The 26404-nt window shown below is 35.4% G+C and overlaps 1 protein-coding gene across 1 annotated transcript in view; it reads right to left on the bottom strand.

The window, feature by feature from the left end:
- CCDC178 (coiled-coil domain containing 178) overlaps nucleotides 1–26404 on the bottom strand; it is a 367748-nt gene that overhangs the window by 247610 nt on the left and 93734 nt on the right. Inside the window, exon 12 of the mRNA XM_067701374.1 lies at nucleotides 20766–20949. Coding sequence (XP_067557475.1) covers nucleotides 20766–20949 — 184 coding nt within the window. The remainder of the gene's footprint in view (nucleotides 1–20765; nucleotides 20950–26404) is intronic.

Below are 26404 nucleotides of genomic sequence, written 5' to 3'. Positions count from 1 at the left end.
AACTGAAATACCGAAGTAGGAAAATAAAACAGGAAAAACTAGATAGTCTTCAATCCCTCTTTTAAAAAACTATCTGTTTGTTTTTAATACTATTTTCCAGAATGAACATATTCAATTTTGAAGGCAAGGTAAATTCAAGTTTAAAGTTTGCAAAATATGATCAGATTCTAGCCATTTGGCTAGAAAAATTTCTTTTTTTCCCTTTCTTATTTTAAAAAAATCATTTCTTGAAAGTTAGTGGGCAAAAAATATGTGGAAAAATCTTCTCTTTTGCTACTTGGATAGAGAGTCTTAAATTCTTCATAGTTGTACTTTATATCATCACAAAACCAGATTTGGAAATAACTCAAAAATTTCCTTTTGCTTTTAGAATTACATCTTGGAACCTCTTAGTGAGGGAGGAGCTGTCTTGGATTTAAGCTGTCCTCCATATTCAAAAGAGATGTATAGCTTTGTAAAGAAGAACAGTGGAGGTTGAGAAATGTCTCTAAAATTCCTACTTCATTACTGAACTCCTCATCATATCACAGAGTCTACACAGACATTATAAAGAAACAAGTCAGTAAGTCTCTCCTACAGCCCTTCCTTTTCTTAGTATAGCAACCCATCAAAATTACACTCTCCTAAAGTAAAAAAAGTTACTCTCCTAAAGTAAAAAAAGTAACTTCAAAGAAGGAAAGAGGAGATAAAGAAACTATTATCTTTAAATATTACTTCACCTAAGGACATACCTAAACCTAAAACCAATTTATACAATGATGTATTTTGATAATTTAAAAGAAATTAGTTGCCTTTAAAAAAAAATAGATTTTTAAAGGAGTATAATTGCTTCACAATACTGTGTTAGTTTCCATTGTACAAAAAAGTGAATCAGCCATATGCAGACATATACCCCCATGTCCCCCCCCTCAAGCCTCCCTCCCACCTTCCCTATCCCATCCCTCTAGGTGGTCACAAAGCACCGAGCTGATCTCCCTGTGCTATGCTGCTGCTTCCCACTAGATAACTATTTTACATTTGGTAGTGAATATATGTCGATGCTACTTTCACTTCACCCCAGCTTCCCCTTCCCATCTGTGTCCTCAAGTCCATTCTCTAGGTCTATGTCTTTATTCCTGCCCTGGCACTGGGTTCATCAGTACCAATTTTTTTTTCTTAGATTCCATATATATGTGTTAGAATATGGTATTTGTTTTTCTCTTTCTGACTTACTTCATTCTGTGTGACAGACTCTAGGTCCATCCACCTCACTATAAATAACTCAATTTTGCTTTTTATGGCTGAGTAATATTCCACTGCATATATGTGCCACATCTCCTTTATTCATTCATCTGTCAATGGTCATTTAGGTTGCTTCCATGTCCTGGCTATTGTAAATAGTGCTGCAATGAACATTGGGGTACATGTCTCTTTTTGAATTATGGTTTTCTCAGGGTATATAGGCCCAGTAGTAGCATTGCTGGGTCATATGGTAGTTCTATTTTTAGTTTCTTAAAAAACCTGCATACTGTTCTCCATAGTGGTTGTATCAATTTACATTCCCACCAAAAATGCAAGAGGGTTCCCTGTTCTCCACACCCTCTCCAGCATTTATTGTTTCTAGATTTTTTGATGATGCCCATTCTGACTGGTGTGAGGTGATACCTCATTGCAGCTTTGATTTGTATTTCTCTAATAATTAGTGATGTTGAGCAGCTTTTCATGTGCCTCTTGGCCATCTGTATGTCTTCTTTGGTGAAATGTCTATTTAGGTCTTCTGCCCATTTTTTAATTGGGTTGTTTGTTTTTGTGATATTGAGCTGCACGAGCTGTTTGTATATTTTGGAGATTAATCCTTTGTCTGTTGCTTCATTTGCAAATATTTTCTCCCATTCTGAAGGTTGTCTTTTCATCTTGTTTATGGTTTCCTTTGCTGTGCAAAAGCTTTGAAGTTTCATTAGGTCCCATTTGTTTATTTTTGTTTTTATTTCCATTACTCTAGGAGGCAGGTCAAAAAAGATCTTGCTGTGGTTTATGTCAGAGTGTTTTTCCTATGTTTCCCTCTAAGAGTTTTATAGTGTCTGGCCTTACATTTAGGTCTTTGATCCATTTTAAGTTTATTTCTGTGTATGGTGTTAGGTAGTGTTCTAATTTCATTCTTTTATATGTAGCTGTCCAGTTTTCCAAGCGCCACCTATTGAAGAGGCTGTCTTTTCTCCATTGTACGTTCTTGCTTCATTTGTCATAAATTAGGTGACCATATGTGCGTGGGTTTATCTCCGGGCTTTCTATCCTGTTCCATTGATGTATATTTCTGTTTTTGTGCCAGTACCACACTGTGTTGATTACTGTAGCTTTGTAGTATACTTTGAAGTCTGGGAGCCTGATTCCTCCAGCTCCATTTTTCTTTCTCAAGATTGCTTTGGCTATTCGGGGTTTTTTGTGTTTCCATATGAATTGTAAAATTTTTTGTTCTAATTCTGTGATGAATGCCATTGGTAGATGAATAGGGACTGCACTGAATCTGCAGATTGCTTTGGTAGTTGCCTCTTCTAACATGACAACAGATACAGTGGTTTTATCAAATAAACATGTAATAATGGAGCCAAATTAAAAATGCCTCTACAGACTGGAAAAAAATACACTGTATTCCAGAATAGAGTGTTACATTTGAACTTTGTCTGAAAGTAACTGAAAAATGTGTGTGTGTGTGTGTTTGTGTGTGTGTGTGTGTGTCAAGGAGATGAGTTGGGAAATAGTAAGGCATGAAGATGAAATGACAAACTATCAGCTTATACATAATCTTTAAAGCCATAGTAAGAAAATTAATGAAGAATGTTAAGCAAGGTGTCTGTTGCAAAAAGGTCACTCTGATTGCAATGGGGATTAGTTTGTGTTTCCTTAAAATTCATTCATTCATCCTTTGAAGTTTTGTTTTTATAATTGTCAGTAAGAGAGAAATCTATTGTTTAAGTGAATTCAAGTCCTTGAACTTATATAAATTAACATCGTTCAAGAAGAACTTGTGAATATAAGGCCAATAAAAACTGTAGGCAGTATATGAGACATTATAATAAAATAGACCAGAAGTCCAAAGGTGCAAGAGTAAAACAATTGCATTTCTTTGAAAAGAAGGGAAAGAGTCCCTTGAAATTTTGAAACCTGTATTTCTACACAAAACCAACTCAACCTATTACCAGTGGACAAATCTGCACTCTCCATCAGAAAAACATCTGGAGTTTCACTCTTTCCTCTCAGGGAACTCTTTCAAGCTCTGTTTTCTGCCATGCCCCAAACCTCTGTGACTCAGAGAGCAAGGTCAAATGACTGGTCACCAAAACGGAAAAACAGCTGTTACTTACTGCTTGGGCTGCCAATTTCAACTTCCACCAGCCACAGGGAGCATTTCCAGCCAGATGCTCAAGGCCTTCCCTCAGGACTATCGCCTCCCTCCCACTTCCTGGAAGTCTGATTGGTGCACTGGCAAGATGCTGGGAAGTTTGCCAGTTCCTAGGAGAACTACTGACTTACCATGACCTTCAAAACATCCTAGAACACGCCAAAGAGTGATATAAGGTGATCTCTGATGGTCACAAGTCTCAGGCCACACAGTGAAATATCTGAGCGAGGTGACTTATTTGTCTTCCTGTTCTGTTGTCACAGGCAGCATTCTCTCTAAAGCTGACTCTGAGGTGGGGTTTGGTATGCAGGATTCTTATTAAGGAGTGCACCTGGAATCAACTCCTGTTGGACTGGAGCAGGGACCAGTGGGAAGACAGGGAGAAGATCAAGGACTGGGCAGAAACATAGGCTGAGCTGCAAAGCAGCCCAACAACAACCTCAGTCAGCTCCATGGGGAGTCCTGGAGCAAGAAGGGGCCTTCAGCTTTGCCCCAAGTCAGACCAAGGTGGCAAGGCTACTCCTCTATTTATCAGTCGTTGGATATGAGCTGTCCCAGGAAGGGGAATGACCTTAATTTAAGCAAAGTGACTTAACTGATTCCTAAAGTAGAATCTGGGCAGTTATGTCCACTAAACAATACATATATACATCATGAATCCCCTTGATAGAACTACTATTAGCGCTACTAAGACTTATGACTAAAGTATTATACCTGCCTACTATGTAGAGTTACCTTGTTTCAACTTCATAATGAAATCCATGAAATCGCTATTATTGTCCCCTTTTGCAAATGGGAAAACTGGGACAGATTATATAAATTGCCAAAAAGCAAAAAGCTAGCACACATTGGAAGCAGGATGCTAATCCACACTGAGAGCCCAGGGACTTTATCTCATTGACTTAGGATCTCAGTGACACCTGGATACCTAGGACCCTTCAACATGAGTGGAATATTTAGTGTAGAGCCTTCTGACTCTCATGTCCTTGCAAAGTCTGCCTTTCCATGAGACTTTCCAGGCAACAGGATTGTTAGATTCTGTAACTCAGCCGCCTATTCCACAGAGAGAGGAATGGAACAGAGACTTTGTGTTCAAGAGGTGCCAATCTGCCAGTGATGCCATAGCTGGTTCTCAAACAGAATCTGCTAAGAAGGTTATGAACACTGGGGATATGTTGCTTTTTTAATTCTGCAACTCTATGACATAAATCACAGCAAGATCCTTTTTGAACCATCTCCTAGAGAAATGGAAATAAAAACAAAAATAAATAAATGGGATCTAATGAAACTTAAAAGCTTTTGCACAGCAAAGGAAACCATAAACAAGATGAAAAGACAACCCTCAGAATGGGAGAAAATATTTGCAAATGAAGCAACAGACAAAGGATAAATCTCCAAAATTTACAAGCAGTTCATGCAGCTCAATAACAAAAAACAAACAACCCAATCCAAAAATGGGCAGAAGACCTAAATAGACATTTCTCCAAAGAAGATATACAGATTGCCAACAAACACATGAAAGAATGCTCAACATCATTAATCATTAGAGAAATGCAAATCGAAACTACAATGAGATATCATCTCACACCAGTCAGAATGGCCATCATCAAAAAAATCTACAAACAATAAATGCTGGAGAGGGTATGGAGAAAAGGGAACCCTCTTGCAGTGCTGGTGGGAGTGTGAATTGGTGCAGCCACTATGGAGAACAGTATGGAGGTTCCTTAAAAAACTACAAATAGAACTACCATATGACCCAGCAATCCCACTACTGGGCATATACACTGAGAAAACCATAATTCAAAAAGAGTCATGTACCAAAATGTTCATTGCAGCTCTATTTACAATAGCCAGGACATGGAAGCAACGTAAGTGTCCATCATCAGATGAATGGATAAAGAAGATGTGGCACATATATACAATGGAATATTACTCAGCCATAAAAAGAAACGAAATTGAGTTATTTGTAGTAAGGTGGATGGACCTAGAGTCTGTCATAGAGAGTGAAGTAAGTCAGAAAGAGAAAGATAAATACCGTATGCTAACACATATATATGAAATCTAAGAAAAAAAAATGTCATGAAGAACCTAGGGGTAAAACGGGAACAAAGACACAGACCTACTAGAGAATGGACTTGACGATATGGGGAGGGGGAAGGGTAAGCTGTGACAGAGTGAGAGAGTGGCATGGACATATATACACTACCAAACGTAAAATAGCTAGCTAGTGGGAAGCAGCCACAAAGCGCAGGAGGATCAGCTAGGTGGTTTGTGACCGCCTGGAGGGGTGGGATAGGGTGGGTGGGAGGGAGGGAGACGCAAGAGGGAAGAGACATGCGAACATATGTATATGTATAACTGATTCACTTTGTTATAAAGCAGAAACTAACACACCATTGTAAAGCAATTATACTACAATAAAGATGTTAAAAAAAATAATAACTACCATACGACCCAGCAATCCCACTACTGGGCATATACCCTGAGAAAACCATAATTCAAAAAGAGTCATGTACCACAATGTTCATCGCAGCTCTATTTACAATAGCCATGACATGGAAGCAACCTAAGTGTCCATCAACAGATGAATGGATAAAGAAGAAGTGGCACATATATACAATGGAATATTACTCAGCCATAAAAAGAAACGAAACTGAGTTATTTGTAGTGAGGTGGATGGACATAGAGTCTGTCATACAGAGTGAAGTAAGTCAGAAAGAGAAAAATAAATACCGTATGCTAACACATATATATGGAATCTAAGAAAAAAAATGGTTATGAAGAACCTAGGGGCAGGACAGGAATAAAGACGCAGACGTAGATGACATGAGGAGGGGGAAGGGTAAGCTGGGACAAAGTAAGAGAGTGGCATGGACATATACACACTACCAAATGTAAAATAGATAGCTAGCGGTATCCGCTGCATAGCACAGGGAGATCAGCTTGGTACTTTGTGACCACCTAGAGGGGTGGAATACGGAGGGTGGGAGGGAGACGCAAGAGGGAGGAGATATGGGGATATATGTATACATATAGCTGACTCACTTTGTTATAAACAGAAACTAACTCACCATTGTAAAGCAATTATACTCCAATAAAGATGTTTAAAAAAGAAAAAAGTGAAAAAAAAAAAAAGAAAAAAGTGTGGTCTTCTTGGTAAAACACTGATTGCACTATCACTGAAAACGTTCAAAAAGAGAGGCTGGACAATGACAAAGAGCTACAGTAGTTGTAAAAAGATTTCTGGATTTAATCATATAAGTACCACTTTTGAGAATTTGCTGTATCCCAGGCAATTTCCTAGAATGTTTTATATATACAGGCAGCCCTCGTCTTGTAGGATGCCATGCTTACTGAAACTTGTGCATGTGGGGACCGTGCAAAATAGGAACATGGCTCAGATATGCACAAGTTTCAGCTAACTTGATGCTGTGCAAAGTGAGAGCTGCCTGTGTGCGTGTGTGTGTGTGTGTGTGTGTGTGTGCTTGCGCATGTACGCATCTGTATGTAAGTGAATCATCATATCCATTTAGTGACCTAGCTACAGTTGTCCACATTCAAAGATGAGAAAACTAAGATCATAGATGTCATGGCACTTGCCCCATGACTAACACTCAACAAGTATCAATACTCAAGACTGCTGATACTACAGCTTGGGCACACTCTTTAGCACTTTGAAGTAAGCCCCCTACTCTACCCTCAGTTTCCAGTACTCTGTCTGGTACACAATATTTGCTGAATGAACAATTTATTGAACAAATGCATTAACAAATAGCAAAAATTGCTAAAATTTCAGGGTTTTTCAAATTCAAAAATATGTTTTTTAGAAATCTTTTTATATGAGAAACTTGCGATTCATTAAAATATCATAATCATATTCTCATTCATAAAGAGCATCTTGAGGAGAGTAAAACAAGGCCTATAGGATGTTTTCCCTGAGACCTAGGGAAATACTTGAGGTGGTAGGAAAGGCAGGGAGATAAGTAACTGAATAAGAACTGCAAGAAGAGTGCCTTTTTCAGGAACACGGCCTGCAGCCCAACCAGTGCCAGGCTTTTCGGTTTTTCAAATTGCCAATGCGTGGTAAAGAGAATGAAAGCCCAGTAACATCACCATTTCACACCTGTTACAATAATGGATTCAACCAAGAATTACCAATGAGTGCTAAGTCCACTGGATGAAGACTTTTTGGAAACAAAGATAGTTGCATATTCTTGCAATATCACTCAGTTGAGTACTTATTAATCATAATAGGGAGATGGATAAACCTGTTGACCACAACTTTAACCAAATGATCAAACTTACTATCACTAGTTATGAGAAAAACTTATACAGTGTGTTTTGTGATATGTCTAATTGATACAATATTATAACTTACGTAACATTCCTGCCAAAAGTGTTTTACCTGAATGTAATCATGAGTAAACAGAAAGATAAGTCCACACTGAGAGAAATTCTGCAAAGTAACTGGCCTAGACTCTTTAAAAAATGTCTACGCAATGAAAGACAAATTTAACAAAAATGTAGGGGACACTGTAAAATTAAAGGGGACTCAAAGTTATAACAGATAAATGCAATACATGGTGCTCGACTACATGTAGCACCCAACTGAATCAGAGAAGTTTGCATGTGGACTATATATTTCTGCCTCAGCTCTAAATCCTTAGCTCAAATTTTTAACTCTAATTTGAGATACCGGAGCTGGATCTAGTAATGTAAACAGTTTTCTTTTGCCAACTGGAGTAAATGAGGCTTTATCAGTAGAGGGCGTGGAGGGGCTTACGAGGCAGCAGCAAGGGGCTTCCCAGCCTTGTTTTGGTTTCTATTGATTTCTCCTTCCACTTGCAGAACTGCTGTCAGCTGGTCTGTGAGGAACCAATAGTGCTCGCCTTCCAGCCAGGTGCTCTACCCAGAAATTCCATTCAAACTCCAGTCAACCTTCACCAAGTTTCTCTGCTTATGGACCATCCACTGAACACTGAACACCCTTTCCTATGAGGCCTTATTCTGCTTTGCAGGAGGCAGCTTCTTCCACAATTGATCCTTATGTGGATACTTTCCTGCATCCCTAAAGGCTGTGGCTGCTCCCTACGTCTGCTATTCCTACATTCTTTAGAGCAGGGGTCTGCAAGCTTTCCCTGTAAAGGGCTAGATAGTAAATAATTTAGACTTTGGGTCTGTAAGGTCTCTGTTTCAACTACTCAATTCTGGTTTTGGAGAAAGTAAATAAAAATGTATAAAAAGATCACTTTGAAGAGTTTGAAAGAAGCCGAGGGAAAGGGGGTGACAGCATCTCAAGAGGTTGGGAAGAGCCCACACTGAAAGTCACCTTTGACCTGCTGCCTGGCTTTAGCAGCCAGATACCAGAAGGTGGCAGCAGAGAGCTATTCTAGTGGAAGAGACTCCTGTGCTACAAGAAAGGACAGCTGAAGAGCAAAGCATGGAACAGTCAATGCTATGTGTCCAGAGACCCACGTTTAAAGAGAAAATGGGAGGAGACACTAAACATAAATAGATCTAAGCTCAGAATCACGGATGTAGCATCAGTTTGATTTCCAGTGACAGAAGGGGCACTAAGAAAAAAGCTGTAGAATTCATTACATAAGGCATGAGACCACGAACAGAGAGAAACAGACTTTAAAATTAAGAATTAAAATCATAAAGGAAAATTTGGGATTTGTACAAATAACTGTGCTGGGCTGAATTAGTGGGGCAGGGCAGCTCTGGCTGGGCACTGCCAGGGCAGTTTTTGGTGGTCAGAACCCTAATAGACAATACAGGTGGCAGCCCAACTTGGTAATATCCAAACATAAACACAACGATGCTATTTTATCTTTTTTTTTTTAATGAAGGTATATGTGTCTTTTTTTGTAGAAATATTTTTAAATTAAAAAAAAATTAAAGTGAACCCCCAAACCCAGAGATACACATTTTGACTTTTTGGTGTATTCCTTTTTAGGTCCACGGATTAAATATTATCTTTGGTAGAGTCAGCCTAATAAGGTCTTTTTCAGCCACTAAAAAAACAGAACTTCCATTAATTTTTTAAATTCTAAATTAAATGAATTTGCAATTTATCCTTGTACTCATATATTTAACTACTACTCTATTTCCTAGAAATCTGTGTATTTAAATTTTCCCACTAACTATGTATTCATGCTTTCCATAAACATTTATAGAGTACCTACTTTGTTCTAAGCACTGTTAGGTCTAGCGATGCAGCAGTGTACAAAACAGACAATAATTCTTGTCCTCCTGTAGCATACTTTCTGGCAGTTATTATGTAATTAATTATAAACCTTTAAATATGCATCTTTAAAGTTTTTGTCCATCTTTGTTATCTGGTGACTTTAAGTCATATTTTTAGAAATAATGTTAATGAATTATAGATTATGAATGTATTTAAAATTCTTTACTTACACTGATAAATTACTTTCCAGAAAGGTTCTGTCAATACTAATTTACACTGAGTTGGAAACTCCAGCAGCTTATGAGAGTCGATATATCAATGTCTTTGCCTTTATCAAATATTAGTTTTCATAGATGTAAAATTGGGATAACATACTCTTTTCTACAAAATTACTGTGAGAGTTGAACATAACACATACAAAGGAGTTCACCCAAGGCAGTATTCGCATTAAGCATTCAACAAACAACTATTACTTTCAGTGTGTTTTTCAGAATCTACACATTTATCAGGAGACAGACATGAGTTAAATGTGTCAGTTATTAAAGACTGTCCAAAAAAGTTAAGGTAGCCAGCCTCCTTCTATGAAGTGTTCTTTACGTTGTTTATCCCTAATACTTTTGAAAATATATTATCTGTCAGGCTCCAAGTTAAATGTTTTATATACAATATTATTTATTTATCACACAAAGGTACAACAGAAGTATTGTTACACTCATTTAAGAGATGAGAAACCTAGGCTCAATATGGGTAAGTAATATTCTCAAAATAAATAATTAGCAGAACCAGGATTTAAATTAATGAAACATTTGACTCCAAAACCTATACTCAATCAACAAAATCACATTTCTCTTTGAAAAGGGAGAAAAAAAAAAACAAAATTCACAGATTGAAATGGAAATGCTGAAGAGCTAATTCATCACCTCTTTTCTGGCAAACAAATCTGTAATCCAGTAGAATGGAAATGGAAGTTATGTTTTCATGTAGTTTTTGCACCAAGTCAAATAAAGTTTTTTTCTGTCCTCAAATGTTTGCACCATCAACATGCTTTATTTCTATCATATTTTTCAGGTTTATTTACTCCCTCATGCATGTGTCAGGAAAATAAACTTTTCTGATACTTAACTAAGGGGATACCCAGCTGCCATCTGAAGGACTTACATCTTAATATACCTTCACACTACTTCTGTTTTATCTGTGCCTTAATGCTTTTTCCCAGCAAACATGTACCACTAATTGGATGCTCCCAATATTACAGTTAATGGCTTCCTTTCACTCAACTTTGACAAAGTATTCTGCCTCTGAATGTAGTAGGGAAGAATCTTAGTAAACTAAAATCAAATGGAACAAACGTAAAAGAGTACAAGATCTAAGTTGTAAATATGTTTCATAGAAAGGGCTAAAGAAGAGTGATTATGCCAGCAATTAAAAGCATAAACGACTCTGAGCTTCTAGGCTGCTTAAACCAGAGGGAAACATGAAACTTTGGAGAATGCCTAATTATTAATAAGAGAAGGAATACAATTTTATCAAGAAAAGTTTTCTCTTAGTTCTGAAATCTAAAGTAAACTAGGTGCATAGATTTTTGACCATCTTGAGCAGTATGACCATATCTCTCATTAGTATGAAAAAACAAGCAGCAATGGTCAATTTTGACCATTACTTTTACCAACCTTTGTTAAAGGCCAAGGATGTAATATCAGCTCATAACTCAATAAAGGCTATTGCACATGGGTCAAAAGTAATATCCTCTAGATTTGACTAGGAAGCATAAATTCTCAAGAATCAAAATGAATAAATTATCAGAATGTCCATTTTATAACCATTTTAAAAATACCACCAGTTTCACCTGGAATTGTGATAGAAGTTGCATAGTGCACAAATCAAATTGTGGCTTATTAAAGTTGTTTTGTTCTGTCCATTGAACAAGATGGACTTGCTCTAAAGAGGCCTGGAGTGGCAGAAATTATGCTCTTCAAGAAAGCTTTTTAGAAGGTTTTGATTTTTACTTTGCTCAAATAAAGGCCCTATAAACTTTGATTCAGAGACGAACAAATAGTATTTGAAGGCAGGGCCAAGATTTTTCTCTAAAAAGGAGTTAAGGGTTGGTTGAAATATTTGAAAAAGAACTCAAGCAAAGTCACAAACTTCTAAACTGTAAAGTTATAGACCATATTACCATGGCCAAGAACATTCTAAGGACAACACATTGTCTTTTCCTAGCATTAAAAATACTACTCAGCCATAAAAAAGAATGAAATAATTCCATTTGCAGCAACACAGATGGACCTAGAGATTATCATACTAAGTGAAGTAAGTCAGACAGAGAAAGGCAAATATCATATGATATCACTTATATGTGGAATCTAAACCATGACACAAGTGATGAAACAGAAACAGACTCACAGACATAGAAAACAAACTTACGGTTACCAAAGGGGAAAGGAGGTGGGGAGGGATAAATTAGGAGTTTGGGATTAGCAGATACAAACTACTCTATATAAAGTAGATAAACCTCAAGGTCCTACTACTATATAGCACAGGGAACTATTGATACAGTCAATATCCTGTAATAAATCATAATGGAAAAGAATATGAAAAAATACAAATATATTTATGTATAAATGAACTACATTTCTGTACAAGAAACTAGCACAACATTGTAAATCAACTATACTTCAATTTATAAAAAGAGAAAAAATGACCCTTAAACATCTAAACAAACTTTTAAAAAAGGAATCATACACATATATGTATAACAGAATCACTTTGCTGTACACCTGAAACTAACACAGCATTGTTAATCAACTATACTCCAATATAAAATAAAAAGTTATAAAAAAGGAATCATACAATGTCTGTGATCAGACAACAAGGGAATTAAACTAGAAATCCATAACAGAAAGATAACTGGAAAGTCCCTAAATATTTAAAGACTAAAAAGCATACTTTTAAATAATACATGGTCAAGGAATCAATCTCCAGAGAATTTTAAAATATTTTTGACTAAATAAAAATGGGGACGTAATTTATCAAAATTGTGATATGCAGCAAAAGCAGAGCTTAGAAGGAAATTCAAAGCATTGAATGCATATATTAGAAAAGAAGAAAGATTTAACATCAAAAATCTAAGTTTCCACCTTAGGAAACTATAAAAAGAAGAGCAAATTAAATCCAAAGTCAGCAGAAGAAAAGAAACAGGAGACATAATTACAGGTCCCATGGATATTGTAAGGATAATAAAGGAACACCGTGAAAAACTCTTTGCTGAAAAATTAGATAACTGAGATGAAATGGACCAATTCCTTGAAAGACACAATCTGCCAAAACTCATACAAGAAGAAACAGATGATCTAAATAGGTCTGTTAAAGAAATGGGATCAATACTTAATAACCTTCCAAAATAAAGGCATCAAGCCCAGAGGGGTTTATTAGTGAATTCTACCAAACATTTAGGAAGAAATTATACTAATTCTCTACAATTTCCTTTGGAGGATAGAAGCAGAGGGACTACTTCCTAACTCACTCTATGAAGGCAGCATTACTGTAATACCAAAACCGGACAAAGACATTACAAGAGAAAACTACAGACCAATATCACTCATGAAAATAGATGTAAAAATCCTCAACAAAATATTAGCAAATCAAATTCAACAATGTGTAAAAAGAATTATACACCATGACTATGCAGGATTTATCCCAGGTATGCAAGGCTAGTACAACATTTGAAAATCAATTAATGTAATCAATTATATCAACAGGCTAATGAGGAAATAATCACACGTTCGTAACAATAAGTACAGAAAAAACATTAGACAATATCCAACATTCATTCGTGGTAAAAACTCTCAATAAGTTAAAATAAAGAGGAACTTCCTCTACTTGATAAAGAATATCTACAAAAAATCTACAGCTACCGTTATAGTCAATGGTGAAAAACTCAAAATTTACCACTAGGGTCAGGTACAAACAAGCAAAGATGTCCCACCTCAACAATCCTTTTCAGTATTGTACTGGAAATCCTTGAAAATGCACTGACAAGAAAAGCAAATTAAAGATATACAGATTGGGAAGGAAGAAAAACTGTCTTTGTTTGTGAATGACACAACTGTCTATGTAAAAATTTGAAACAATTATCAAAAACACTTCTGGAACTAAATAAGCAATTATAGCAATTAACACAAGGTTAATACACAAATATCAATTGTTTTCCTATATAATAAAAATAAACAAGTGTAATTGTAAATTAAAAACACAACATCATTTAAATTAGTACTCCCCTTAATGAAATACTTAGATATAAATCTAACAAAATATGTACAAGAGCCATACAAAAAAACTAAAAAACTCTGATGAAATTAAAAAACTAAATAAATGTAGAGATATTCCATGTTAATGCATAGGCAGACTCAACAATGTTAAGAAGTCAGTTCACCCCAACTTGATCTATAAGTTCAATTTATCCCCTATCAATATCCCAGCAAGTTATTTTGGGAATACTGACAAACTAATTCCAAAGGAGAGGCAAAAGACCCAGAAGAGGCAACACCATATTGAAGAAAAACAAAGATGGAGAGCTGACAACACTCAATATCAAGACATACTACTAAGCTACAGTATTTAAAACAGTGTGGTATTGGCAAAAGAACAGACAAATAGATCAATGGAACAAAACAAAGAGTCCAGAAATAGACCCACAGAAATACAGTCAACTGATCTCTGACAAAGGAACAATGAGTACATAATGGAGCAAAGAAAGTCTTTTCAACAAATGAGGCTGGAACAACTAGACATCTACATGCAAAAAAACTGAAGCTAGTCACAGACTTTACACCTTTCCCAAAAATTAATTCAAAAAGAATCACAGACCTAATTGTAAAACGCAAAACTACAAAACTCCCAGAAGATAATAACATAGGAGAAAACCTAGATGACCTTGGGTATGGCAATGACTTTTTAGATATAACACCAAAGGCATGATCCATGAAAGAAAGAATTGATAAGCTGGACTTCATTAAAATTAAAACTTCTGCTCTGTGAAAGACAATGTCAAAAGTGAGAAGACAAGACACAGAGCAGGAGAAGGTTTTGCAAAAGACACACCTGATAAAGGGCTGTTATCTAAAACATTATTGAAAAAACCTGAAAACTCAATAGTAAGAAAATAAACCTGATTTAAAATATATTACAGACCTTAATGGACATCTCACCAAAGAAGATATACAATGGCAAATAAGCATATGAAAGATGCTCCTCATCACGTGTCATCAGAGAAATGTAAATTAAAACAACAGTAAGCTAGTTCTACAAACCTATTTCAATGGCCAAAATCGTGACCACTGACAACAACAACTATTGGCGAGGATGTGAAGTAACAGGAACTCTCATGCATTGCTGGTGCGAATGCAAAACAGTACAGCCACTCTGGAATCCAGTTTGGTAGTTTCTTACAAAATTAAATATATTCTTATTAAAAGATCCAGCAATCACATTTCTTGGTATTTACCCAAAGGACTTGAAAACTTATATCCACACAAAAACCTGCACATGGATGTTTATAGTGGCTTTATTTTTATTTATTTTTAACATCTTTATTGGAAGATAATTGCTTTACAATGGTGTGTTAGTTTCTGCTTTATAACAAAGTGAATCAGCTATACATATACATATAGCCTCACACCTCCTCCCTCTTGCATCTCCCTCTCATCCTCCCTATCCCATCCCTCTAGGAGGTCACAGAGCTCCGAGCTGATCTCCCTGTGTTATGTGGCTGCTTCCCACTAGCTTTCTATTTTACATTTGGTAGTATATATAAGTACATTACACTCCCTCACTTCGTCCCAGCTTACCCTTCCCCCTCCCCGTATCCTCAAGTCCATTCTCTAGTAGGTCTGCGTTTTTATTCCTGTCTTGCCCCTACGTTCTTCATGACCCTTTTTTTTGTTTGTTTTTAGATTCAATATATATGTGTTAGCATACGGTATTTGTTTTTCTCTTTCTGACTTACTTCACTCTGTACGACAGACTCTAGGTCCATCCACCTCACTACAAATAACTCAGTTTTTTTCTTTTCATGGCTGAGTAATATTCCACTGTATATATGTGTCACATCTTCTTTATCCATTCATCTGTCGACGGACACTTAGGTTGCTTCCATGTCCTGGTTATTGTAAATAGAGCTGCGATGACATTGTGGTACATGACTCTTTTTGAATTATGGTCTTCTCAGGGTATATGCCCAGTAGTGGGATTGCTGTGTCGTCTGGCAGTTCTATTTTTAGCTTTTTAAGGAACCTCCATACTGTTCTCCATAGTGGCTGCATCAATTTACATTCCCACCAACAGTGCAAGAGGGTTCCCTTTTCTCCACACCCTCTCCAGCATTTATCGTTTGTAGATTTTTCCATGATGGCTATTCTGACTGGTGTGAGGTAATACCACATTGTAGTTTTGATCTGCATCTCTCTAATGATTATTGATGTTGAGCATTCTTTCATGTGTTTGTTGGAAATCTGTATATACTCTTTGGAGAAATGTCTATTTAGGTCTTCTGCCCATTTTTGGATTGGGTTGTTTGTTTTTTGTTATTGAGCTGCATGAGCTGATTGTAAATTCTGGAGATTAATCCTTTGTCAGTTGCTTCATTTGCAAATATTTTCTCCCATTCTGAGGGCTGTCTTTTTGTCTTGTTTATGGTTTCCTTTGCTCTGAAAAAGCTTTTAAGTTTCATTAGGTCCCATTAGTTTATTTTTTATTTCCATTTCTCTAAGAGGTGGGTCAAAAAGATCTTGCTGTGATTTATGTCATAGAGTGTTCTGCCTATGTTTTCCTCTAAGAGTTTTGTAGTGTCTGGCTTTACAGTTAGGTCTTTAATTCATTTTGAGTTTATTTTTGTGTATAGTGTTACAGAGTGTTCTAGTTTCATTCTTTTAAATATAGCTGTCCAGTTTTCCCAGGACCAGTTACTGAAGAGGCTGTCTTTTCTCCATTGTATATTCTTGTCTCCTTTATCAAAAATAAGGTGACCATATGTGCGTGGGTTTATCTCTGGGCTTTCTACCATGTTCCATTGATCTACATTTCTGTTTTTGTGCCAGTACCATACTGTCTTGATTACTGTAGCTTTGTATTATAGTCTGAAGTCAGGGAGCCTGATTCCTGCAGCTCCATTTTTCTTTCTCAAGGTTGCTTTGGCTATTCGGTGTCTTTTGTGTTTCCATACAAGTTGTGAAATTTTTTGTTCCAGTTCTGTGAAAAATGCCATTGGTAGTTTGATAGGGATTGCATTGAATCTGTAGATTGCTTTGGGTAGTAGAGTCATTTTCACAATGTTGATTCTTCCAATCCAAGAACATGGTACATCTCTCCATCTGTTTGTATCATCTTTAATTTCTTTCATCAGTGTCTTATAATTTTCTGCATACAGGTCATTTGTCTCCTTAGGTAGGTTTATTCCTAGGTATTTTATTCTTTTTGTTGCAATGGTAAATGGGAGTGTTTCCTTAATTTCTCTTTCAGATTTTTCATCATTAGTGTATATGCAAGAGATTTCTGTGCATTAATTTTGTATCCTGCAACTTTACCAAATTCATTGATTAGCTCTAGTAGTTTTCTAGTAGAGTCTTTAGGATTCTCTATGCATAGTATCATGTCATCTGCAAACAGTGACAGCTTTACTTCTTCTTTTCCAATTTGGATTCCTTTTATTTCTTTTTCTTCTCTGACTGCTGTGGCTAAAACTTCCAAAACTATGTTGAATAATAGTGGTGATAGTGGGCAACCTTGTCTTACTCCTGATCTTAGTGGAAATGGTTTCAGTTTTTCACCATTGAGAACGACGTTGGCTGTAGGTTTGTCATATATGGCCTTTATTATATAGAGGTAAGTTCTCTCTATGCCTACTTTCTGGAGGGTTTGCCAATATTTGGAAGCTATCTAGATACTTATCCGTACGTGAATGGATAAACTGTGGTACATCCAGACAACAGAATATTTTTCAGTGCTAAAAAGAAATGAGCTATCAAGTCATGAAAACACATAGAGGAACCTTAAATGTATATTAGTAAGTGAGAAAAACCAATCTGAAAAGGCTACATTATGACATTCTGGAAAAGGCAAAACTATGGAGTAAAAGATCAGTTGTTGCCATGGTTTGGGGAGTGGGGAGAGGAATGAATAGGCAGAGTATAGAGGAGTTTTAGGGAAGTTAAAATACTCTGTATGATACCATAATGATGGACATATGCCATTATACATTTGTTCAAAATAAAGGCATGTACACAACATCAAGAGTGAACCATAATGTAAACTATAGACCTTGAGTGATTATGATGTGGCAATGTACGTTCATTGATTGTATCAAATGTACCACTCTGCTGGGGTATGTTGATAATGGGTGAGGCTATGCATGTGTGGAAGCATGGGGATATGGGAAATCTGTGTCCTTCAACTCAATTTTGCTGTGACCCTAATACTGCCCTAAAAAAACAAAGTCTTAAAAATCATCCCTAATATGGTTATTTTGAATTTTTGAACCTGACTCAATCTTTGTTTGTCAGAGTATATGTGTAGTTAGTATCTGACTGACTAGTTTATTCCAAGGCCAGCATCAGAAGACCTTGTCCCCAAAGTCTACACAGCTACCTAAAAGCTAGGCTACTTTGGGCAAATCACTTTACCCCAAAATGAGTGTATTAATAACAACCACACAGAATCATGAACACTAAATTAATTAACATGTATAGAGTCCAGCATATAGTAGGCTTGCAGAAAACTATGTCTTCCTTTCTACTGCCTTCCTTCTTTTCTACTAAGTTTTCACTTAGTTCTAATACCATCATTTTAACCTGGAACCAGAGTGGTTTGATATTTTACTTTTCTACCAGAATTCTGATATGTTCAAGCAAAAATCCTCCAAATTCCTGCAGCTTGAACAGAAATCTTCTACTGAATGTTAAGAAGTACTTAACATCTGATGAAAGCTTTCAAGAATTTTTTTTGTTACAATATCACATTCTCCAGACAATACTGGATGATTTTCTGTTCACACCATAATTGAACACATATTACCCTTTTATTGATTTATCTCCCATCACTATCAGCTAATTTTATCCTAAGACTTGGCTAATCATGTCTTTTCTGAATAGAAGAGTTATTGGGATTGAAGGTATGGAAATATTGGGGCAAATCATCTGTAATAGCTGGAATATTCCATAAACTGCTAGATATTTTGATTGTTCAGGGTTGCTTCTAGTTTAAGACTGCCAAAAACTTATTGGGCATTTTATAGAGGCATTTGAAAAAAACATAATTCTGAAAGTCTACTTCTAAGGCTATAAAAGGTTATTTTTCAGATCTAGCTCATAGGTGGTATGGCTCTAATTAATTTCTGGAAGACATGTATTAAGGACTAATTTCAGTATCAACAAATACACAAAATTTTCTGCAAGTAAAACATGATGCCCTGACTGAGAAAATTATATAGATTTTAATTAATTAGACAATGAAAGACAGTGGGTCATTGCAAAGGTAGAAACTACAAACATGAATTACTACAAACCTGAATTGTCTAAGGACTATCTAGAAATTTATTTTTAATTCATTACCACTCTGACGCTGATACACATGTATACATCTAGAAATTTAATGTCCTATATATTCAACTCAGAGATTAGCAGACATGCGTAGCAAAGGGGAGTATTTCCTAGATGGAGTAATTTCTTTCTGTTGCTTCCTTCTAGTTATCTCTCAGCCATACAGTAGTTAAAGGACCTGATGAACAATTTCTTCAATTCGGCTTGATCTAGCCAGAAAGACACTTCGCTTTCGGCTGGCAATTTGGGTTGGCAAAGCAAGTATAGTGGAGTCACATCAAATTTGCACTTAACCTACATATTGTAGTTTATGGCATCAGGAAAATTTAGAATAAACAGTTCAGTGCAATATCCTTCTTAATAAACTAGTGCCTCAGGTTACTGAAGCAATTTGTCTGAAGAATTAAAGTAGGTTGTGACAGCTATGGGACAAATACATGAATGATACCAAGGGTTTCCTGTCAACTGAATAAATAAAAACATTAAGTGGCCACATCTGTGCATGATGTCTTCACTGATAGTCTCAATGAAAAAAAATTAATTGATGGCCATAGAGCAACACATGTTAATGAAAAATCAAAGCAAATTATAAATGACATCTATAATATTGTTATATATGCTAAACCATGTATATAATCACATTCCTTATATTTCTAAAATAATTTTGAGGTTAATTTTTACTATACATAACTTTTATTATACTGATTTTGAAACATATAAAATATGAACATCCCACTGAATAACCCATGGGAAGGGACATAGGCACAATATACCAAGTCAGTCGGAGAGCTGGACTCAGTATGGGAAGAAAATCCTGGTGTCACAGCACAGAAACATTTACTGGCAGACAATCTACATGTCCTAAATTTAAATAGCACAAGACAAAGTCTTCAGTGAAGATAGTGCTACTGCAGGGCTTAAACAGAGAATACAGACTCTGTATTTTACAGATACTTGTATGACCAAAAGTCTTTAATAAAAAAAACGCCAAAGATGGAAGAGGTGCAGATGTGATGTGTGATGGACAGAAGTAGCCTGTTAAAGTGGTCCCCTGGTTTGCGGTAAAACGGAGTTGACTTTGATAGTCCCTATGCCAAGTGGCAGGGAGTGGCTATTTGTCATCTCTCTCACATAGGAATGGATTAGACGCATATGAGCAGTTGTTTTTGCAGCTCTGTGGTCTACTAATTGCTTGGTACCCTGGAATCTAATAACTTGCAGGCCTAATGTAGGTACAGCCTTTTCTTACATTGGTAACTGTGCAAGGGCACTTCCCAGCATCCCTTCTTCCTACCAGAGACAGAACTATTATACATTAGATATGTAGGATGAGACTGAACCAAGCACCACTCTCTTCTGGTGATCCAGGTATTTAAGGTTGGTGATAGAAAAAAGTAGACATGAGTGTTAGTTAGCTACATTGAGCCCCATTTCTCTTCTATTCAGGCTGGACCTCTGAAGAAAAGGGATTTTCTTCTGATTTATCAGAAGGAGTGACTTTTTTGAAAAGACTAATATAGCTTAAATTAAACTCTATCAATATTAAATCGATGAAATTCAGGCTCATTACCCTTTTCATAACTAAGAAGAACACAGAGATACAAACCTTGAATCTTCTTCTCACTTCTGCTGTTTTCTGTTCTAATTCCTCTGTTTTAAATCTGGTTAGGTGGAAAACGGCACCAATGTTATAAGCTTCCTTGTATAGCTGTTTAAGAAAATCTTCATTTTTTGACCTCAGTTGCAACAAAGATTGGATTTCAGACTTGAGCTCTGATTTTTTCCTTATACTGTTAAAAAAATAAAGCAAAAACACTGATATGATTATTCCAAAACAGTATACATTTAATAATAGTAAAAAAGGAACAAGGTCATATTTTATGTTACCAAAAATGCAAAATAAACAGATACTTAATCAAAACTTGATTAGAGAAAATATATCCCAAAATTCCATTTATTTTTCTTCTTCTCCTGATGGCTACCTCTAATCGTCAGGCTGTGCCCAATCTTAGGAGAATAAGTGTACTAATAAGAAAGGCCTGGGGAGCCAAGAGGCTCAAATTTCGGAGCACTCATTTCCTTCTACAGCAACCCATCTTTTCTAATCTTATATAACATTGCTACTAAGAATAATAAAATATAAGAAAACATAAATATTTTTATATATTTTATATATATTTATATATATATATAAAATAAAATATAAGAAACAGCCCATGAAAAAGAGAAACAAAACTCAACAAAGGAAAACTAATAACTAAAACAAAACTCTCAAAAAGAGAACCAATAGCTAAGGGAAAAGAGTTAATAGAGGAAAAAAAGTAAGGCATTATTATCATTATAAAATTTACAAAAACACCGAGAAATATTTACTAAACTCTATGGCAAATTAGTTGTTTCTTGTCCAGATTGTGTAACACCTTTGTTCCAAATACAGATCGAGGCATACGATATAAGAATAAAATACTAAAAAGACATAGCTACAGTCAAAAATGAGGTAACCATGCCTGTAGAATAGAAATGGAACTGGAAAGCAAAGCAGGAGTCGAGGAGAAGCAGGAAGAAACTAGCTGAAGGTATTCCACCAGATGGGTTACCAGGTCAAGGTTCACTACATCACAGCAGGGGTTTGTGTGAGTTGCACTCGTTTGTGAAAGAACCAACTCACTGACAGAGGCTATAGGTTCATACAGAGCTAGGGCATTGGGAAGAGAAGACCCAAAGATCAAGAACTCAACCAATGGGTAAAGAAGGAATCAGAAGGGAAATCAAAAAATATCTTGAAACAAATAAAAATGAAAATACTAAAATACTAAATACTAAAACTTACAGGATACAGCAAAAAGAGTTTTAAGATAGAAGTTTATAATGATAAATGCTTACATTAAGAAATAAAGATCTCAAATAAACCACCTAACTTTATACCTCAAGAACTAGAAAAATAAGAAGAAACTAAGTCTAATGTTAGGAGAAGAAAAGAAAAAACAACAATCAGAGCAAAACAAGTGAAATAAGCCAAAAACAAAAGAAAAGATCATCAACGGAAAGAGGTGTGTTTTTTAAAATATATAAAAATTGGTAAATCTTTAGCTACACTAAGAAAAATATAGAGAACTCAAACAAAATCAGAAATGAAAGGGGTCACACTACAACCTATACCATAAATATAGAAAGAATCAAAGAGACTTATGAGCAATTGTATGCCAAAATTTGGGTAACCTAGAAGAAATGTATACACTCCTAGAAATGTATAATCTGCTGAATCATGAAGAAATAGAAAATATGAACAGACCAATAATAAGAAAATTGAATCAGTAATTAAAAACTTCCAATGAAAAAAAGCTATGACCTGATGGCTTTACTGGTGAATTCTACCAAACATTTGAAGAAGAATTAACACGAACCTTTTCAAACTCTTTCCACAAATTGTAGAGGAGAGAACACTTACAGACTAATTTAATGAGGCCAGCATTACCTTGACACTGAAGCCAGAAAAACAAACTACAAGAAAAGAAAATTATAGGCCAATAACTCTGATGAACACAGATGCAAACACCTTCAATCAGAATTCAACAGCACATTAAAAAGATCATATACCATGATCAAGTGGGATTCATTCCTGGGATGCTAAGATGATTCACATATGTAAATAAATAAATGCAATACACCACTTTAACAGAATTAAGGATAAAAACCATATGATCATCTCAATAGGTGCAGAAAAAGCATCTGACAAAATTCTACATCCATTTATGAGCAAAACTCTCCACAAGGTGAATATAGAGGGAATCTACCTCAACATAATCAAGGCCATATATGATGAGCCCACAGCTATAATCATACTCAATGGTGAAAAGCTGAAAGCTTTTTCTCTAAGATCAGCAACAAGATTAAGTGTGCCAACTCTTACCACTTCTACTCAACATAGTACTGGAAGTTTTAGCCAGAGAATTTAGGTAAGAAAAAGAAGTATGCAAATAAGAAAGGAATAATTAAAATTTTCTGTTGGCAGATGACATGGTCTTATATAGAAAATCCTTAAAACTCCACCAAAAAATGTATAATTAAATGAATTCAGTAAACTTGCAAGATACAAAATCAATACATAAAAATCTGTTGCATTTCTATAAACTAACAATGCACTACTTGAAAAAGACATAAAGAAAACAATCCAATTTATAATAGTATCAAAAATAATAAAGTACTCAAGAATAAATTTAACCAAGGAGGTGAAAATCCTGTATATTGACAGCTATAAGACATTGTTGAAAGAAATTAAGGAAGAAAAATAAATGGTAAGATATCCTGTGTTCATGGATTAGAATAATTAATAATGTTAAAAAGGTCATACTACACAAAGTAATCTAGAGATTCAATGCAATCTCTATCAAAATTCTAATCACATTTTTCACAGAAACAGGAAAAAAAAATCCTAATTCATATGGAACCAAAAAGGGTCCAAAGTAGCTAAAGTAATCTTGAGAAAGAAGGACAAAACTGGAGGTATAACACTTTTTATTTCAAACTGTATTACAAAGCTTAGTAATCAAAACACTATGGTACTGGCATAAAAACAGACACATAGGCCAATGCAACAGAATCAACGGCCCAGAAATAAACCCAAGTATATAGAGTCAACTAATCTTTGACAAGGGTACCAACAACACACAGTGGGGAAAAGATTATCTCGTCAATACATAAATATCCAGGGAAAACTGGGTAGTCACATGCAAAAACAAAAACTGTGCTCCTATCTTGCACCACTCATAAAAATTAACTTGAAATGGATTAAAGACTTAAATGCAAGAATTAAAACTATAAAACTCCTAGAAGGAAACACAGAGAAAAATCTCCTTGACATTGGTTTTGGCAATTATATTTGGCATATGACACCAAAAGCACAGGAAACAAATGCAAAAATCAACAAGTAGAACTATATCAAACTAAAAATCTTCTGCACAGCAAAAGAAATAATTAATAAATTGAAAAGGCAACCTACAGAATGAGAGAAAATATTTGCAAACCATTTATGTAATAAGGGGTTCATGTACAAAATGTGTAAGGAATTTATATAATTCAATAGGTAAAAACAAAATAACCCAATTATAAAAATGGGGAAATGACCTGAGTAGACGTTTTTCCAAAGAAGACATAAAAATGGCTAACAAGTACATGAAAAGGTGCTCAACATTAGTAATCACCAAGGAAATGCAAATCAATGACACAGTGAGGTATCACTTCTCACCAGTTAAGATGGCTTTTATCAAAAAGACAAGAGACAGAAAATGCTCACAAGGGAAGTGGAGAAAAGGGAATCCTTGTATACTGTTCATGGGAATGTAAATTGGTACAGCCATTACTAAGCACAGTATAAAGGTTCCTCAAAGAAAAAAAAAAAAAATCCCACAATTACCATACGATCCAGCAATCCCACTTCTGGTTATATATATGAGGAAACAAAATCAGTTTCTCAAAGAGATGTCTGCAGCGTCTGTCCCATGTTCACTGCAGCATCATTCACAATAGTAAGATATGAAAACTACTTAAGTGTCTGTCAATGGATGAATGAACAAAGAAGTTGTGAGATCACTATACATATTGATATATAGTGAAATATTATTCAAGCATGAGAAATAAGGGAATCCTGCCATTTGCAATAAGATGGATGAATCTAGAGGGCATTATGCCAAGTGAAATAAGCCAGACGAAGAAAGACAAATGCTGTCATGATTTCATTTATATGAGGAATCTAAAGAAGAAAAAAACAGAAGTCAAAGAAATACAGAGCAGAATGGTGGTTACCAAGGGCTGACAGGTGGTGAAAATGGGGGAGATAGGGTCAAAGGTACAAGCCTTCAGTTATAAGATGAATAAGCTCTGAGGATCTAATGTACAGTATGATGACTGTAGTTAATAATACTGTATTGCTTACTTGAAATTTGCCGAGTGTAGACCTTAAGACCTCAGCACAAAATTTTTAAAAAAAAGTAACTCTGTGAGGTTACTGATGGGTGGTATTTCACAAAGTTTGTCAAATCATTACATTTCACAGTTTTAATATATACAATTTTGACAATTGTACCTCAATAAAACTGAAATTTTTTGAAGAAAATAACAGATGGGGGTGTATGTAACAAAATTATACCTGAAAAATTTCCAGTACTGAAAACCAACATGGGTCATTAAATTGAAAAGTCCCACTTAGTGGTAAACTGGATATATTACACACACAGAAACACACACACAACCCTAGACATGGAATTGTGAAATTTCAGAACTCTGAAATAGGAAGAGAAAATTCTAAAGTTCCCAGAGAGAAAAAATAGATTACCAACAAAGAAATGATATCCAAATGTCGTCAGATGTCGTATCAAGCAAAACTAAATGAAATATGGATAAGTTTAGAGATTTAATGTACAACATGATGACTATAATTAATAATAGTAATTAATAATAATTAAATACTGGAAATTTGCTAAGATAGTATATTTCAGGTGCTCTCATCACACACCCACATAAAAGGTAACTGCATGAGATATGTTAATTAGCTTGAGGTAATCATTTCACTATGAATATTCAAATCATCATGATGTACACCTTAAATATGTACAATAGTTTAAAAACTAAATGAAAGAAAAACTGAAAAATATCTTCAAATTAATGAGAAAAAATAACTTTGGATCTAGAATATGATACTTCGAGAAAATCCTTGTTTGAATGGGTTGAATAGAAAATGAAGTATGAGTTCAGGGGAACAGGAGTGCTTATTTGCATAAGATTTGTTATAAAGAACAGAAGGACAGAGCTGGGATGCAGGTCTGCGTTTTATCTTGTGTTTGCTTCTTTCCAAGCTGAGCAATATTAGGCAATGTTCATACGCTATTAAAAGAGAAATAATAATGATTCATGGGAAAGAGGAGAAAATTGTAGGTGCAAAGCCCCTGTGTAAGAGACAACAGCATCTACTTGGCAAGTGCATGGGTAATGAGCAGAAGGGCCTTCCATTATTATATCAGAATGTGTGAAGACAGATGCAAATAGACTGGTAAGAGAAAAAGGTAATTCTCATTTATTGCATCTGTGTTCTCTATGAATTATATGGGAAGATTATTAAAGTGAGGGTGATGTGGGCATTAGGATTGAAGAGAGTAAGAAGATATGAAACAGTTGTCAGAAAAACTGAACTGTCTAGACATTTCTTGGTAGTGCTGAATGTCACTTGAGACTTATAGCCATAAAATTTAA

The sequence above is a fragment of the Pseudorca crassidens genome, chromosome 12 (genome assembly GCF_039906515.1).
Source record: "Pseudorca crassidens isolate mPseCra1 chromosome 12, mPseCra1.hap1, whole genome shotgun sequence".
NCBI lineage: Eukaryota > Metazoa > Chordata > Mammalia > Artiodactyla > Delphinidae > Pseudorca > Pseudorca crassidens.
Note: the sequence above shows the minus strand (reverse complement) of the source record. Positions and strands in the feature narration are given on the sequence as shown.